The 17,785-nt window shown below is 41.2% G+C and overlaps 2 protein-coding genes across 24 annotated transcripts in view; one reads left to right on the top strand and one right to left on the bottom strand.

Annotated features, from left to right (window-relative positions):
* Positions 1 to 14,628, top strand: part of NUMB (NUMB endocytic adaptor protein) — a 216,305-nt gene extending 201,677 nt beyond the window's left edge. For 8 of the 12 annotated variants that reach the window (XM_073242168.1, XM_073242162.1, XM_073242170.1 and 5 more), the window contains 7 exons: positions 1 to 66; positions 2,022 to 2,162; positions 4,918 to 5,122; positions 6,897 to 7,190; positions 9,239 to 9,388; positions 11,543 to 11,689; positions 12,552 to 14,628. The exon at positions 1 to 66 is cut by the window's left edge and continues 9 nt beyond it. In XM_073242168.1, the coding sequence (XP_073098269.1) occupies positions 1 to 66; positions 2,022 to 2,162; positions 4,918 to 5,122; positions 6,897 to 7,190; positions 9,239 to 9,388; positions 11,543 to 11,689; positions 12,552 to 13,264 (1,716 nt within the window). In that variant the 3' untranslated portion in view covers positions 13,265 to 14,628. The remainder of the gene's footprint in view (positions 67 to 2,021; positions 2,163 to 4,917; positions 5,123 to 6,896; positions 7,191 to 9,238; positions 9,389 to 11,542; positions 11,690 to 12,551) is intronic. The other 4 variants (XM_073242169.1, XM_073242171.1, XM_073242172.1 and 1 more) reach the window with 2 other exon arrangements.
* Positions 13,839 to 17,785, bottom strand: part of PAPLN (papilin, proteoglycan like sulfated glycoprotein) — a 43,216-nt gene continuing 39,269 nt past the window's right edge. For 8 of the 12 annotated variants that reach the window (XM_073242151.1, XM_073242150.1, XM_073242158.1 and 5 more), the window contains one exon: positions 13,839 to 16,629. In XM_073242151.1, the coding sequence (XP_073098252.1) occupies positions 16,397 to 16,629 (233 nt within the window). In that variant the 3' untranslated portion in view covers positions 13,839 to 16,396. Of the gene's footprint in view, positions 16,710 to 17,785 lie in introns of all 12 variants that reach the window. The other 4 variants (XM_017657594.3, XM_017657593.3, XM_073242152.1 and 1 more) reach the window with 1 other exon arrangement.

The raw sequence follows: 17,785 nt of genomic DNA on the forward strand, positions 1-17,785 counted from the left end.
AAAGCAGTTAAGGCAGTCCTGTGGGTATCAGCAGATGGACTCAGAGTTGTGGATGAAAAAACTAAGGTAAAATTTGTATAAAGTTTAAAATTTTTATAAGCTTAAATGTTACTATTCATATTTTTTTCAATCTCTAATGATCAAATATAATGCCTTTAGGCTGTTGTAGTCACTCTGAATCCTTCCATTTAGTCCAAAGTGCAGTCTTCTGAGAGGCTCGTTAATGTTCAGGCAACCAATTTAGTTAACTCATTTACCCTAGTGAAAAACAAGAAAATTTTCTCAACATTTTGATCTACATGACACAGCATGTTAAGTGTACTAAACATTTGTACTTAATGTCCCAGTCTGAGCTCTACATTTTTTCTTACATGTAATTTTTAAAAAATGTTTACCCCCATAAATTTGATGTAAAAGATGATGGACAATACCACAGTTAAATATTTTTTAAAAAAGACAATGGGCCACAGCTGAGATTCCTTCTTGTTCCTTAATAAAACATTTTTAGTAAGTGATATTTGAATTGATTAACCTACTGTTTGGCTGAAAACCCAATTTAAGTGACTTAAGGAATAGTAAATGGCTCATATCATTATAACATTTACTTAGAATCTCCACAATGTCTTAAATCATCGGAAGCATTCTGCATTTGAAAGAAAGCGATCATACATGCCCAAATAAGAATGGAGACATAGACTTTGTCCTTAGAGAACATAAGGACTTATATAAGCACATTTAGTCATCAATTAAAATTTCCTAAGAGACCTAAAAAGTCTGGAGAAATTTTAACAAGGAAGTAATTTTTCCAAAAAAAAAAAAAAATACCCAACACGAAATGTCTCTGTAAGAGGGAGAAAGTATGACAGGTAAAGAGTACTTTTGATGAATAACACCTCATCATTTTAAGTGATTTAATATTGCTGCATTTTAGTTCTTTTGATCTTCCATCTAAGTTCAAGGGAAGTGGTAGTCTTAAGTGTGCATTACTATTGGAAACAACGACCATTGTAATTAGCTTACTGCTGAAAATCTGTGTAGTCTTCATTAGTGTTTTAAATGAAAAATTTGTACAGGGAGGTGGTTTTAATTACTTTTATACAGTAGTTAGAAAGTGATGTTGCCCCCTGGTGGCTACTTATAGCATTGGCATTAATTAGTCCTTCCTATGTTGAGTGATAATACTAACTAGTGGCTTATCACCCTTAGATCCACCATGAATACAAAAGAAACTTTACAGTGTGTATGATCTGTAAATGGCTCATATATAAAGAACTCCTATATATCAATAAGAAAAATGATATACAATCCAAAAGATCTGAAGAATAACTTTGCTAAAGAGGAAATTTGTAGTAATCAAGGTTATACAAAATAAAAGCATAAGCCATCAGAATTACAAAATTTTAAAAAATTGATTAGTAAGTTTATGGGGCAACAGGAATTCTCATAGTGGGGCTTTATAAAAGCCTTTTTGTTTGATTGTATATTTCAGTACTTACAGCCCACCTCAGCATCTAGGCATTCTAGGCTATGAGAAAATCACACAGAAAAACCTCAAGATTTTTTTAAAAATTTGTGTAACATTTATACTATATGTATACTGTGCCATTCAGCAAGTATATAAACAGAATGTCATACTCAAAATTAAATGATCAATAAATTAATAAATGCAAAAAACTTCTGGAAATGATATTCTTAAAAGTAAGATACATGGAAATTAAATATATTAATTCACATATATTATGAAGTTGAATGTGGAATCTACCATGGTAAAACTAGAATCAGCAATCATATGTTTTAGAATATGAAGATGAGGTCAGGGAAGCATTGGAACAAAGTGCCTCTTGGGATCTCTTCTAGGTCAAATTCTTAGTATTCAGACTGCTGGCCTCAGATCTAGCCATTCCATAGCCTCGATGCATTAGATGTAAGGATTTGGTATTGTGAAACAACATCCTGTTTTTTTCTGAGAACCTTGAATAACCTCATAAATCCTCTGTTCCTTTGTAATTCTCTTGTTCTAGGACCTCATAGTAGACCAGACAATAGAAAAGGTTTCTTTCTGTGCCCCAGATAGGAACTTCGATAGAGCCTTTTCTTACATATGTCGTGATGGCACCACTCGGCGCTGGATCTGTCATTGTTTCATGGCTGTCAAGGACACGGTGAGTCTAACAGCATGGATTTCATCATGACTAACCTCTGTTAGCCAAGCTCCTCCTGGTTTGGCTCAGCCAAGCAGTTTCCACTACATTTTTAATACGTATGTGCTGTTACCACACTTGCAAGTCCCCAAACTAGCCTGCTTTCACCCCTTTTATTCAAGTAGTTCACACTCTTGGTGTGTCTCTCCCCTCCGCCCCCAAATTCCAGAGCAAGATGATTGGCTGAGATCCAAAGTCATTAAAGAAAAGTAAAAGTGCTGTAGTGATGGTAGATGCTAAACTTTATTTGAAACTTCTCATTATTAGAACTATTTTCAAGACTTCTTAGGTGTATTTGTTTGCTAATTTATCTCTCTAGAAGATACTTGCAATTTGAAAGGTGCTTATAAACTTATTTGCAAAGAGACTACTACAAATGAAAGAATTGAGTTGGAGTATCATATTTTCAATTAATTAAAAAGCAAATATTAAATTGTACAATGAAAAAAAGGAAAAAAGAAAAAGAAAAAAATTGTACAATGAGCTGTGCTAAAAATTGTTGCACATAGAAATTTTTTGTTTTGTCTAAAAATAGGGAATAATGTAATCTATTATCTTTCATGTAAATTACCCAAAATTCTGACATGAAATGCAAGCTTCTTAGATGCTGATGAGCATTGAGTTGTATAATTTCTGAATTTTTAAAAATCCAAACAGAATAAGGCAGTATAGCCATTCATGAAGGTTACAACTCAATAAATGCTCACCAAGCTTTAACCTGGAAAATAAATGGTGGCCAGGCTTTAAAAATTGACTAGAAAAAAAAATTTTTTAAGCACATAGAGACAGTATAAATAAATATTAAGAGTGAGGGCTCTGAATCAGACCTGGGTTCCAGTACTGGTTCTGGTTCTTACTAGCTGTGGGGTTTGGGGCAACTTATTGTAACATTCTCTGAGTCTTCATTTCCACTTCTAAAAGATGGAGCTAATAATTGTGAAGACTAAATTAGATAATGAATATAAGCACTCTTAGCATAAGGTCTGGCCCACAATAACGGCTCCAAAAATGGTCTCTCATACTGTTCAAGCTGTGCATCCTTGGTTTGACACAAGGCTTTGAGAATGAGTTGAATAACTAAACTACAGTTTCTTCCTCTGTCTCTCAGATTTTAAGCTACAAGCAGTATATTTTGCTATTCTTATACTCACAAAATCCAAAGAGTTTCCCTATATTAATTTTAAAAACGTTTTATTGTCAAATCAGGGTCTTTCAGGCTGTTTGAATCTACTAGGCCAGTGGTTCTCCTATACCAGAATCACATAGACCTTATTAAAACAGACTGCTGGGCCCCAATCCCAGGGTTTTTCATTCAGTGATTCTGGGATGGGGCTTGAGGTGTCTGTCTTTAAGAACTTCTGCCCTAGGCCTAGGAGAAATAAAATAAGCTTCCTTGGCCTGTAGCACTGTTCTTGTAATAGAGCTGTGTTCAAATGCAAGTGGGTTCTAAAATTCCTTTGATACTCTCCTCTATTTCATGCTTCAGTGTTTATCATCCTACTGAGAAGTTAGATGGGAAATAATGTAGGTTCATAAAGAATAAGTTTCTCTGTTAAATAAACAGTCATGTGAAATCTTACAGTTTAAAGTCACCTGGAATCTTAGGGGCAAAAAGCATTTTGGCTTTATCTGCCCTTTGATATCTGATATATATTTTATATAAAATCAGTGAAAATACTTGCTCAGAGCCATATATAGGAGCATTGGCCCACATGGTGTGATTTTGAGAACTCCACAAGGGGCTCCCTGTTCTTAGATACCTCCTTTCACTATTAGTGATGCCAATAGTTACTACATCATGTCTAACTTTTTAATTCCACAATTAGAGATACAGTTTAAAATACAGATAACCCTGGTAAAAATAATCCCTTAACTTTATTAAATTTACTCTAGGTAATATGGTATATCTTTAAAACAGTATTTAGATTATATAAGCCCTCCTCTCCTACACACAAACAAATTAGTTTTATCTATTTAATTCCTTTTTAAGTAGAGAGTATGAATGAAAAGTTGCTTTGTTTATCTTTTTGCCTGTGTGTGGTTGGGAGGTAGAGTTAGGGTTGAGAGAGCTAGAAGAAGACGGAAGGTATGGAGGAAAGCCTGAAAGCTTTCAAGGCTGTCTAGGCTGGGGAGGGCTTAGGGTGGGGGAGCATTCAGAAATGAGCGACTGAGGAAGCCAGCCTCTCCTTTGCCTGATTCCATTCTCATCACTGGAGTTGAATTTATTTATCCGAAGTTTTAAGTTTGCACTTTTTTTTCCTAGACATGTTGACAGTATATTTAAGCTCCTGAGCCTATCCAGTATTTTCTTAGAAATACTTGGTAAATATTCCCACTATTCTAAATGGCAAATAGAGGCTTTTGTGTCAAGACTTAGGGCCAGAACCCTGAGCAGTATCTCCTAAGCTGGCAGCCAGAGCTAATGTGAGAGACAATGGGAGCCTGACTAATAAAGAGGTCTCATAGCTGTTCACAAAAATACAGGTTACTCATGGTCCCTGTACCTGGTGCCTATTCAGTAAGGTGTCATAAGCATTACCTAAGGCAATATATTCACTTAAATTCATTTGCCAAATGAATATATTAAAATCTAATGTTAAGTTAGAATTCCCAGCATTTTGCCTTGTGTAAAAGCAGACTTATTTGTGGTCCAAGCTTATCTGTAATTGTTGGTACTGTAACTAAAAACGTCATTTAAACCTTCTGTTACATACAGGGTGAAAGATTGAGCCACGCAGTCGGCTGTGCTTTTGCAGCCTGTTTAGAACGTAAGCAGAAGCGGGAGAAGGAATGTGGAGTGACCGCTACTTTCGATGCCAGTCGGACCACTTTTACAAGAGAAGGGTCATTCCGTGTCACAACAGCCACCGAACAAGCAGAAAGAGAGGAGATGATGAAACAAATCCAAGATGCTAAGAAAGGTACAGTCTGTTCTACTATGGTGTGTGTTTATTCAAGCAGTTTTCCCCAGCAGGTCAATATTTGGAAGCTCTCAGGGGCGAGCTTTTTCACAAAGAGAATGCTTAGCCATATATGAAGACCTTAAAAACAAAGCTGAAAACCTAAACAAAGTCCTTTCCTTTGAGTGGCTTGTTTAGTGGCTTCAAAGTTGTTTATAGTCTTTGTATTGTATTAAGCTATCTGGGGAAGCTCAGAGTGCACTGAAGAAGCTGCGAAGAGATACCCACTGTATTTAAAAACAAAATTTGGAAAATCTATATTCCAGAACAGATTTTTAATTTGATGAATCTGAGCTCTGAGAGGCAAATGCCAGCAAGGAACTATATCTTGAAGAAAGAAGTACAAGTCCCAGGTTTAGGCTGCAGAGAATCTACTGAAGGTAATGCTAGGTGCAAATGCAGGTAGAGATTTCACAGTGATACTGTTTGTATTAGGTTATTATTGTTTTTAGCTCTTTAGTGAAAAAAGTCCATATATGTTGAGAAGCTCGCCCCTCTTTTCCCACAGCCTTATTAATTTTAGTATGTGTTTTTGCAGAATGGGAGTTTTCTCAGGTGTACATGGCAACATAGCAGAAATGCCTGTAGAGGCATTTAAGTTATTCAGGAATCTATTTCTAAAGTTGGGTTGAGTGTATTTTAAAATTAAGTGATAGGGCTTGGGGCAAATGCTTTGCATGCCTGTGTATAGCTGGGGTTGAAACCAACATGGAATATTTTGGAATTAAAACAGTTAAGACAGTTCAGTTAAAATATACATTAATAAAATTTTGCTAATTTTTCGTATCTTTTTAGTTCTAAGCCAGCCATTTTAAATAACATCATTAATATACAAACAGCTCTAATTCTTAAGCCAAAAAAAATCTTTTTTATTTGAAATTATTAATTGTGATTTTTTTTTCATTTCTATTTGTGCCACAATAGCAAAGAATAAAAAAAATACCATGCTGCCATTAAAACAAGATAAATACAAAAAAAAAAAAAACACCATGCCACTTATCAGAATATTTAGTATGGATTGTACAATTCAGTAATTTTCATACTGGAACCATATTCTTTAATATTACCAAATATACTTTTTGGCACACACAACAGTTGCCAAAATGGTTGTATTATACTTAACCACAAGACTGTTTTCATGTGAGTACCAGCTAAGTCCCATTCTGATTGTGGTAAATCTCTAGCCCCCTCCCCTCACAATCCTTTGTAGGTGTTAGGACTCAATTTAAAATTTTACTTCTGTGTACTCTTATTCAGATGAGCCACAAATGTGTATTGTCCCTGATATAAACACTGCTTTCTGACTTTCTTTAGCATCTAATCAAACATATGCTTGTTTAGACCTCTCTGACTCTGCCACTTGCAAAGTTCTCTCCCTCAAACAAACAAGCAAATGTTAAAACCATTAACCATCATTCTGTAAAGGACATCATATTAGGAGTTCATAGGTACTGGTTTGTTTTTTAAATCTTGATGAAAGTCTTAAATTATGAATCACTGCATGAGAATCAAAAGTCTACTATTTGTCTTAGTCTATATACCATGTGACATGTGGTAGGTTATTAAATCTTTTATTTTTCTGAAAAATATATATAAGCCCTGCTTCTAAACTGTGTTTTAAGAGATGGGAAGGAAGTAGGGTAAAGGACTTAGGAGGGTTTTAGATTTCCTCAGGTGTATAAGCTCAAATTGTATGAAGACATTACTAAGGTCCTCTTTCTCTTGACTTCTTGAGCTGAAACAGATAAGACAGTTGTTGGTTCATCAGTGGCCCCTGGCAGCACTGCCCCATCCCCACCCTCTCCCACCTCTCCCACTTCGGATACCACTGCCTCTGTGGAGATGAACAATCCTCATGCCATCCCACGCCGGCACGCGCCAATTGAACAGCTTGCTCGCCAAGGCTCTTTCCGAGGATTTCCTGCTCTTAGCCAGAAGATGTCACCCTTTAAGCGCCAGCTGTCCCTGCGCATCAATGAGTTGCCTTCCACTATGCAGAGGAAGACTGATTTCCCCATAAAAAATGCAGGTAATGCAGCATCCCCTTGACTCACTGGGCACTCCAGCCCTGAAGCATTATCATCACTTCCAGTGGAGACACTAATCCCATTCAGCCAGCCACTCCTCTCTGAGGCTGGTTGAGGTTCTACTATCTTGTATCATTTCCCATTGGGAGAAAACTACGGGTTCGTGGAGGGGGACATGAGTCATTCATTTCTCTTCAACAAATAGGTAACAGAGCCATGATGGGAATTCCCAGCCTCAGCTGCAAGGTTTGTGGTTTATCCTAATGGAAGTGTACTTCCTTTCAGCTGACCTGCTTCCAAACATCAAGGGTCTCAAGTTTCCGTTCTTATGCTGCCATTTGGGACCCAGCAGGGAATTTATAGAAAAGGCTTTGGTAACACATCCAGTTAAATAGCATTACTGTCAGATGTACCAGAAGAAATGGGTAAGTGCTCATTGTCCCTGTGGATGGTTACCTCCTTAGGGAGGAAACTCTAAACAGGTCTCCTGTATAAATCTAAGATCTTTTGATCATCAACAGATGGGCTTGCTCACATATTCATGACCTTTCAGAACTGCCACACAGGCCTTTTTGTGGCCTTGGACAGCTGAGCCAGCCCTAGTAGTTCTACCCTTATCATGAGATCCTGGGCTAAAATGTTAGATCTGGCCAGTGCTTTTATTGGGCCCTATTTTACTTCACTATGAGACATGTGGAGCCAGTGTTATAACAGAATATAAGCTCTGTCTCAACAGGACACTCCCACTGATAGTGGTATTAAAGTACACAGAGTTAAGTTCCTGTGATGGATAAAACTAGGACCAAAGAACATTTGGAGTAGGTGATTGTTGAGGGTCATTGCAACTCTTAAATCCTATAAAAGGTGAAACTCCAGATGCTTCAAGTAACTCATTTTTAGTCTCTGGAGCAGGTGGAAAACAAAAGCTATTATTCTCTTTTCACAATTGGGTAAAGAAAAATTCAGCACACATAATTAGCTTCCTTGGTGACATGGAGTATCCCACATCAGTATTAAGAACAAAGCCTCACGCACCTGATCATCTACAATTGCTCTCTTAGAACACTAAACTATGTTTTCTACCTTTATCTTGCATCTACCTACCACTTCAGCATTTTATTAAAAATAAAAATAATAATAATAATAAAGGGAGAAATGTGGGATCCACATATAAATCAAGTATAAAAATCAAACGAATATTCATATTTGACCTGATTGTTTATAGTTCATAATGCGTGATCAAAACCGAAAGTTTCTGTGATGACTGCCCTTGTACTGTTCACCATGTAAGAACTTATTCACTATGTAAGAATTCGTTCACCATGTAAGAACTTGTTCATTATGCTTCAGAAGATTGGAGACTGATGAGAATTAGGCTTGAGATGGATTAATGATTGTGCATTGAGCATTGACTCCCCTATACAGAATTTTATTGTTGTTAACAACCATTTGATCAATAAATATGAGAGATGCCCTCAAAAAAAAAAAAGAACAAAGCCTCTACAGTCCTGGACCTCGGTTCAATTTGTCATGTTATTGCAATTCATACACTTGGTACTTGGAAGAAGAAAGAGAGTGATGACATTGCCATCACTATTACAGAGAAAAGGACTGAGCAGCCACTGGTGCCCCTGACTTTAACTCATTTTCTGATAGAAGTACTTGGCTCCAGAACTTAACTTAGGAACTGGTAGGAAGGCAGGTTGCAGATGTCTTCTGGAAAGATCTAGCTAACTGGACATACTGGCACAAGGAAGAGAATACTAAGTACTCAACAGTTTCACACAGGAGAGGGCATACAGAAATCTGGGGATTTGCAAGGGAGGAAGAGAGACCTTAGTACATGAACTATTGAAATGTTGTACTTTCTCATCTGAAAAGCCAGTGAAATCGTGATCAGTAAATTATTTGAAACTGCTTTTATAGCCCCACCTGAGAGCTGAGACTTTTACTTCCACAAATAAGGGATGCAGTGCAAAGTGCAACCTTGTATCATATTTCAGGATTATTTGGTTTTCTTGTCTGGAACCATTTTCTATTGGTCTTGCAGTGCCAGAGGTAGAAGGGGAAGCAGAGAGTATTAGCTCCCTGTGCTCACAGATCACCAATGCCTTCAGCACGCCCTCTGAGGATCCTTTCTCATCCGCCCCAATGACAAAACCCATGACAGTGGTAGTACCACAATCTCCTGCCTTTCAAGGTTGGTGCCTTCTTAGCTTGCTCAACTATTCTCTTTCAAACTAGTACTTTTAGAATGCTGCTCACTAACTGTAAATTGGCATCCTGAACTTCCCAGGAGCGTGTTTGATAATGTCTTGAATTTATTAATTTCCTTTTTGACAATGTCTTGTGCTTTGTTCCCCCTCCTGTTTCTTAGGATGTCTGCATTCATCATTTTGCATGTACCTACCCATCTTTGATCCTATTCAATTTGAAATTTCTGTAGTCCTGACCTACTGCTTTATTTGCCACTGAACTGTTAAAAGTCAGAGTATCAAGCCAGTTCTCCAGAAACAACAGTCCTCAGAGTTGGTTTTAACATAGTAGTTCTCAATTTGAGGTGATTTTGCCCCCTTAGGGTAAACTTGACATTTGTAGAGGACATTTTTTGTTTCACTACTTGGTAGGAGGTGGTTGCTATGCCTTCTGCATAGAGGCAGGGATTCTACTAAACATCCTTAGTGCACACGACAGCCACCCTCACAACAAAGAATGATTTGGCCCAAAATGTCAGTAGGGCCAAGGTTGAAAAGCCCTGGACTCACCTAGTCTCTACCCTGTCACAACAGGCTCATGAAGAAAAGGGTACTTTTTTTGCTCTTTAGTTCATCTCATCTTCTATAACAAGTGTCCTAAAATTTGTCTTTGTGGTACTGAAGGGTTACTGTTTTCAGAGATACTGAGTAACAGTTGGTATTGACTCAGAGGTCAGAAAAGAGTCTGTATAACTTAAATTACAGATTCTAGATTTGGGCTCCTATAATTGCTGTTTCTTCATTTCTTTTGAGAGAGAGCTCAGAAAAAGTTTCTCTGTGGAAAGAGTACCCCCACGCATATCAGAGGAAGATGCCATATACTTTTCCTCCAGGGAGTCTCTTTAAAAAAAAAAGTTTCAGAAACTTGGCTTTTCATTTCATCTAAAACATTTATAATAATAGTAATGGGCAGTTTTTTGAGACTTAGCACAATGCCTGCCACACCCTGGTAAGGACTCATGCATCCTTTCATCTCTTTTAGTTCCCACAACCCTTTGAGGTGGACATTACAGATAAGGAAAATGAAACTCAGAGAGGTTAAGTAAACTGCCCAAATCACACAGCCAGGATTTAAACCCAGGTCTTTCTGAATATAGTACCTGTTACATTCTACTAACTCTGCCTGTTTACAAAGCAATGGTTTACAAAACTGAATAGAACAAAATCCTTTCTCTGCCTTGAAGGGTCTCCCACTGTGGGTGAGCTAGTCTTTCTGACAGACCCTGGGTAAGTAGTACTGCTACCATAAGCATGGTTGCCCTGTGCTAAAGAGGGAATGATTCAAGTATAGGACAGGGGAAGGTGCCACTTGTCTTCTCCATACTGAATATGGTAGAGAGCTAGGGAGTAGAAACTGATGGAATAGATGTCTGCAGTAAAGGAACAGGGATTGGAAGATTTTAACAAAGGGCAACAAGGGAAGAATGGTAGGTACTTTGAGATACTGTAAACATTACTAAGGGGGGGAAATCTTCAAAAAAGGTGAAATTCTGTAGCAGAGTACAAATTTATTAAGCAAATGAAAATACATACCAATTTTTATTTCTGATCTGTAATACAGAGGTAATACCAGCCTAATGGGGTTTTGAGAGAATTAGATGAGGTGATACACACTTAAGTACCACTAACATAGTGCCTGGCACATAATAAGGAATCATTATATTTAACCATTGTTATTATTGGCATAATTTGGTCTTCTGGAAAAGTGGTAGGGGAGGGAAATGCTCTATCTCCGTCATTATGCCAAAGGCTGAGCCATATCTAGAATAGATTTTTGCTGCTTCTAAGACAAAACAGCTCTGTTCAACTTAATTTGAAGTTGTTTTCCTAGACTTCATTTCCTCTCTCTCCATATACATATTTTCCTAGAATAATCATTTGACTTTTTCAGTATAGCCATTTTAATTACAACCTCTAATTATCACTTTGCCAAAAGGTTTATGTGTCCATTGCAAGATGGCATGGTTATCCCAACACCACCTTTTCTGTCCTGTCTGCTCCACCACCGTTGCACATTGGCCTGGCTGACCTGGCTCCGAGGGGCTGCCTGTACACCCTGCATGAATTAACTGCATCGATGTTGTCTGCTCCCATTGTAGCTAATGGCACTGACTCAGCCCTCCATGTGCTTGCTGCTAAGCCAGCCCATACTGCTCTAGCTCCCGTAGCAATGCCTGTGCGTGAAACCAACCCTTGGGCCCATGCCCCTGATGCTGCTAACAAGGGAATTGCAGCCATGAGTTCGGGTAAGGTGGCTACAGATGGTGGTGAGGATTCTGGAATCAGATAAATGACCCTGGTTTGAAAATCAGCCATTTACCTGAGTGGGAACCAGGGAGGAGCCCTTTTAGGAAAAGTGTGTTCCTTCCTGGAAATGAATTACTATTAAGAAAGGAAAGTGAAAGAGAGGAGCTAAAGAGGTTAGATTGGAAATTCTTAGGACTACAGAACAAAACTACCCATAGAGCCTTCTTAAATACATATTCCTGGGCCCTTCTCCAAGAGTCTGTCACTGGATTTGGAGGTATGTGGACATATATAGACCAAAGGGGACCCTGCCTCCTACAATGGCAAGTCTACAAACGGGCTACAAAAAAGCACTTTTCTGTGCTTTCTAGGTTTTTTTTTGTGATAAATGTGTTAATTATAAAACCAAAAAAATTTTAAATAATGATAAAGGCAGTTTACCAGAAAGACACCATGTGTCTGGAAGCCAGACAGGCCACAAGGTATGGCATCAAGTCTCTGGTTATTTTCTTTTCATTCTGTGAGAGCAGAAGGTGAATCACCATCAGCCCTTTAGAGTGTGTACAAGCTGGCTTCTATCCTGCAGATGAGCCCAGCAACGAGGAGGAGTTTCTGATGCTAGCCTGCTGCCTTGGTGCCGTGCAGCATGGCTGAGACAGCAGCCTGACAGGTTCCCTTTGCCCTGACACAGAAGCTCCTCAATGGGTGATACTTTCCTCCCACCTGCCAAAACCACAAAATATCCCATGAGGCAGACTTTTTCATGTATTAGGACCATTCAGATAACCAAGGTTATCAGGGGAGGAAAGAAGCCCCTACAGATTCTGATTCTTTGTCTCTCTTCCATCTCGTTGGTTCCAGGGACCGAGTGGGGTCAATCTTCTGGTGCTGCCTCTCCAGGTCTCTTCCAGGCTGGTCACAGACGCACTCCCTCCGAGGCTGACCGCTGGTTAGAAGAGGTGTCCAAAAGCGTCCGGGCTCAACAGCCCCAGGCCTCGGCTGCCCCTCTGCAGCCAGTTCTCCAGCCTCCTCCGCCCACTGCCGGCTCCCAGCCAGCTCCGCCTTTCCAAGGGAACGCGTTCCTCACCTCTCAGCCGGTGCCTGTGGGTGTTGTCCCGCCCCTGCAGCCAGCCTTTGTCCCTGCCCAGTCCTATCCTGTGGCCAATGGGATGCCCTATCCAGCCCCTAATGTGCCTGTAGTGGGCATCACCCCCTCCCAGATGGTAGCCAATGTGTTTGGCACTGCAGGCCACCCTCAGGCTGCCCACCCCCATCAGTCTCCCAGCCTGGCCAAGCAGCAGACATTCCCTCAGTATGAGCCAAGCAGTGCTACTGCCAGTCCCTTCTTTAAGCCGCCTGCTCAGCACCTCAATGGTTCTGCTTTCAATGGTGTAGATGATGGCAGGTTGGCCCCAGGAGACAAGCACACAGAGGCCCCTGCAGGCACCTGCCTGGTGGATCCTTTTGAAGCCCAGTGGGCTGCATTAGAGAGCAAGTCCAAGCAGCGCACCAACCCCTCCCCCACCAACCCTTTCTCCAGTGACTTACAGAAGACGTTTGAAATTGAACTTTAAGCGGTTCCCTTGCCTTAAAGTATTTTGTCCATACTTAGGCAAGGGCAGTGGGGTGGAGGTCAGAGGAGCAAAGGGGACTTTGTGTTCTCCATCAGTACTTTTCACTAATCCCAAAGGCCCCAGGGAGCATGTCTAAGCACAGAATGCTGTGAGGGGTGATTTTGAAAAAAGTGGAGAAAACCATTCCTAGAGAAGAGCTGTCTCAAAATTAGGTTGAAGAAGTCGAGGAAATGGTGCCCTCTGTCCCCCTCGTCCTCCCTCAGCCCTTTACGAATCTCTGGCAACAGGGAGGGAGAATTATCTGAACAGGAGTCTGTATTCAAAGCACATTTACTGGAATATAAAATAACGGGAAGCAAAACAATCTCCCTTTGCTTTTCAGGCTGTTCGCCTGCTCTCAGGACTGGCCTGAATTAGAGATCAAGAATCGGGTGGCGTGTGCCTAGGCTGGGAGCAGAGGCAGGCAGTCCCGCCAGACTGACAAGGAGGGCATGGCAGCAGCTGCCCAGCAGAGCTATATTTTAGGGGCAAAGTTGAGCTTCCATTTTGAGTAAGAATAAATATTATAAATATATATATCAAAAAGCCAAAATCTTTATTTTTATGCATTTAGAATATTTTAAATAGTTCTCAATATTAAAAAAAGGTGTATGAGTTGTAAGTAATCTTGCCAAAGGTAAAAGGGTTAGCTGTAAGAACTTGTACATAAGATTGATTTATCGTTGATGCCCACTGAAGTCAGAAGAGGAAAGGCTGGAAGCTGCAGGCGGGATCCCTAGCTTATTTGGTATCATTCATTGTAAGTAGCCCATTGCAACAACAATCATGCTTATGACCAATACAGTCATTAGGCTGTAGTTTTAAATGAAATGAAAGAGCAGTATTGTCCTGGTTTTAAACCTATGATGAAATTCTAATCTCACTATTTTAATGGAATCAATCTAAATGTACTCTATAGAGAATATGCATTTCTTTCACATGTTGCTGCAGTTTCCTTATGTTAATCCTTTAACACTAAGGTGACAATGACATAATCACATCCAGAGACAGGAACGCAGGTTACTGTGTTGGTTTGTCATAAGGGTCTTGGTGGGTTTTGTTTTGTCCTTTAAGTTTTGTTCCCGTGAACATTGTGGGGATGGAGATTCGGTTTTAGTAGCTACGTGTGTGTCCATCTGTCCCCCTCCCCTGTGGTGAGCAGAACATCCCATTGCCAGTTACAGCCACTTAACTTCTGGTAACAATGTGAGATTCCCATCTCATTTTTACTTTTGAACATTGGCCTTACAATCAAATGTAAGTTATATATATTTGTACTGATGAGAATTTATATGCTTTAACAAAAATAAATGTTCGTGGTAGAAGCTTTTGCCCATGACGGGCTGTTCTTTCCCCTTTTTGGTTTTGTACTCTCTCCATTGTACTTGCTAATCTCTGCTTTGGTGGCTAGAAAATCCTTCCTTGGGACTAGTAAATGTCTCAGATTCATGTTTGTATTCATACATTAGGTTTTGGTTGTTCCTAAGCACATCTCCAATATCAGATTCTTGCTGCTCCAAGTATGGTCTGGAATGGTAGTAGTATGGACTTCACCCACAAGCTGGTTAGAGATACAGAAATCAGACCTAGTTACCAGAATCCGCATTTAAGCAAGATACACATTCTGAGCAGTCCAGGGCTGGAGCAGTGATGCGCAACCTCAGATCCATATTAGAATCACTGGGGAGCTTTCAAAATCCTCATGCTGGTCCATACTCCAGGCCAGTTAAATCAAAATCTCTGGGGAGTGGAACTCCAGGTTCAGTTTCTGAAAAGCTCCCAATACGGAAGAGGACTACGAACTGCTGGGCTAGAGTGACTTGCTCTCACCTCAGCCTTACCCACTACTCTGACTAGTTCTAGGAAGAGATAGCTCATCTCAAACGTACCTTCTGAAGTATGTTTCCAGCTGGCTAAGTACTAGTTTAAAGAACTGGGGAGTCCAGGAAAGAGGCCCTTGTTTTCCAACTTCTGTAGCAAAACCAACCATGGTAAATGAAAGGGGATACTCCTCGATATTTTTTTAAATGGGAAGGAAGAAAAGCCCTCCGCCCTTAGCCAGTGTTTCCTTTGTGGAATGAGAGGTAGACTGAGCAGCACCACTCAGACATGACGCAGTTTGTCTTCAGCCAGCGTGCTGCAATAAGAGCCCCCCTTTTCTGAGAACACCTGTCATTTTGTGTTCCAGGATAATCTGTCACTAGGCCCAGCCGTCCTCTGGAGGGTTTGCAGAAAGTTGAAGGGACTGCCTGGGAAGTGCATTGAATCCAGGCCTGTTGTTTCAGCAATGAGGAATTGGAGGTTCTGAACTCAACCACTTCTGAAACCACTTTTTTTACATTGTTACCACTTCTTGTTATTACATTGCCCTCCCCTCCAGTGGTTCCCCCATTTTGCTGATGCTGTTTTTAATAACAGTCTGGTTTTATCTGGCAGCAAACATTTTGCTTCACAGATTCCTCTTGAGGAGAGACTCACTGGTTGCTGTACAGAGCAGGCCCATCACCTCCACACAGGGCGAGATGGTCCTCACTGCCAGGCTCTGCAGACCAGCCTCCAGAGAGCTTCGGGCTCAAGTTTCCCAAAGAAAGGAAGAAGCTTCTCCAGTTCTTTCATGCACAGATGATAATGTGACAACTGCTGCTCTTTGACCCCAAATCCCAACACTCTTGCATTACATTCCACTTTACTGAAACCTCTCACAAACATTCTGCCATTAACTGTATGGACAGATGGGACTCGAAGCTGGTTTCTCTGCTCCCTGGAAGGGTGAGAGGGACTGGAGCAACAGACCACTGTTAGGCCCCACTAGTTCTAGCAGAATCCTTTCCTAGCACAGCAGGCGTTCATGCCCCCCAATGAGATAGGTGTTAGCTTTGAAATCATTTCACACCTCCCCATCCAACTTTAAATGAAACAAGAACCCTGAGAGCTTGCTTTAAAGCATAGCGAACTGATCCTGTGACAGAAATTATAGAGGGAAGTTGTAAAGGCTGGCCTTTTCTAAGCAGATTCCTCTTCTTCACAACTCAGCAGCCACCGGTGGTTTTGTCAGAAATACAAACACTGCTGGGGACTGAGTGCGGCTGCGGCTCAACACTGGCTGGGGTTAAAAGGCCAGTGTCTCCAGAAGAGAACCCCCTTTGCCAGCCAGAGAGGGGAGACGACGAGTCCATTCCCCCTTCTCCCCAGCCCTGGAGTTGCTTCAAAACTGGGGCTGGAGGTGGCTGTCATCCCTGCTGCCAGATGGGCTGAGCGTGTGGCTGGGCGCGGGAGCAGCTGGAGCAGCAGAAGCTGGAGTAGTACTCGTTGCCACAGAGCTGGGCCTGCAGGACCAGAGCGCAGTTAGCCAGCTCCGGGTGGTCGGCGCACACCCTGGTGGGGCCCCTGGGCTGGCCGGCCTGTGCTGCAAAACAACGGGACAGGGGGACTGCTAAAGAAGCTCTGTGGCTGCTAAAAAGTCTCACCTCCCATTTCATTTCCTTCAAAGGGAAACAGCAGCAGAATTGGCAAATTCCAAAGTGCAGTTTCTCTAAACTTCTAACACCCGTGTGCACACCTGCACGAGGGACCACCATCTCCACCATCGTTGGCCTCACTCGGCACGCGGTGTGCACCTCTCCTCTCACTCCTGCAGCCGCAGCCTAGCACAGACTCCCAAACACTGCCTGACTGGACAGTTAGACATGTCTTGAAGTTAATTCCCTACCCTTACTACTGAGACCTGAAGGGCTGAGTGAAAACTGCCTTGACCTCTGGATTGGGAAGGAGAGAGTGTGAGCACCCGAAGTAACATTCTGAGTTGGCAAGGGCTGTCTCCTCACTGTTGGTTTCCTTCGCCTCAAAAGTTCTGTGCCTTCAATAGCCCCAGCTATTCTTAGTCACTCATTTCCCCATCTGTCCAAAATTTTTCCACTTCTCTGAGAGAAAGCAATGAGTATTAGGCAAGGTGATAGGAAAAGTCTTGTGAACTATGGTTCTAATACTATACTGATAACAGAGCAGTGGTTCCCTCCCCTTCTGAATTTACCAGAAGCTTCTGTACCTTAAAAACCCCTGTGAGGATTTCATTCTGCTGCTTCATCTTAGGACTGAAGTGGCCTTATCTGGTAACTTCCCTTTCTGGGAGGGGCTCTTATCCCTCAGCTTGGCTTAGCCTGAGTAGCACCTTTACTCAAGTCAGACCTCATGGGGCTGGGGAAGACTTAGCTTCACCCCCTCTGCCCTTGCTTTGCCCAGCTACAGCTAGAAGACCATACCTAACTGGTGAGTCACTTTATAAAGTTTGGGTATGTCTGTGTAACATTTATAAAAATAGCAAGCCATGTATGCATATTGTTTAAAACGATCAGTAACTTTGGTATATCAGCTGTTGCAGCCTCTGCACCCAGAGGTTAGGAGGCACTCAGCATTGCAGTCAAGCACACCAGCTCTGGAGCGAGACTGCCTGGGCACAGATCTGGCCCTCCTGCTTTGACAAGA

The sequence above is a fragment of the Manis javanica genome, chromosome 8, assembly GCF_040802235.1.
Source record: "Manis javanica isolate MJ-LG chromosome 8, MJ_LKY, whole genome shotgun sequence".
Taxonomy (NCBI): Eukaryota; Metazoa; Chordata; class Mammalia; order Pholidota; family Manidae; genus Manis; species Manis javanica.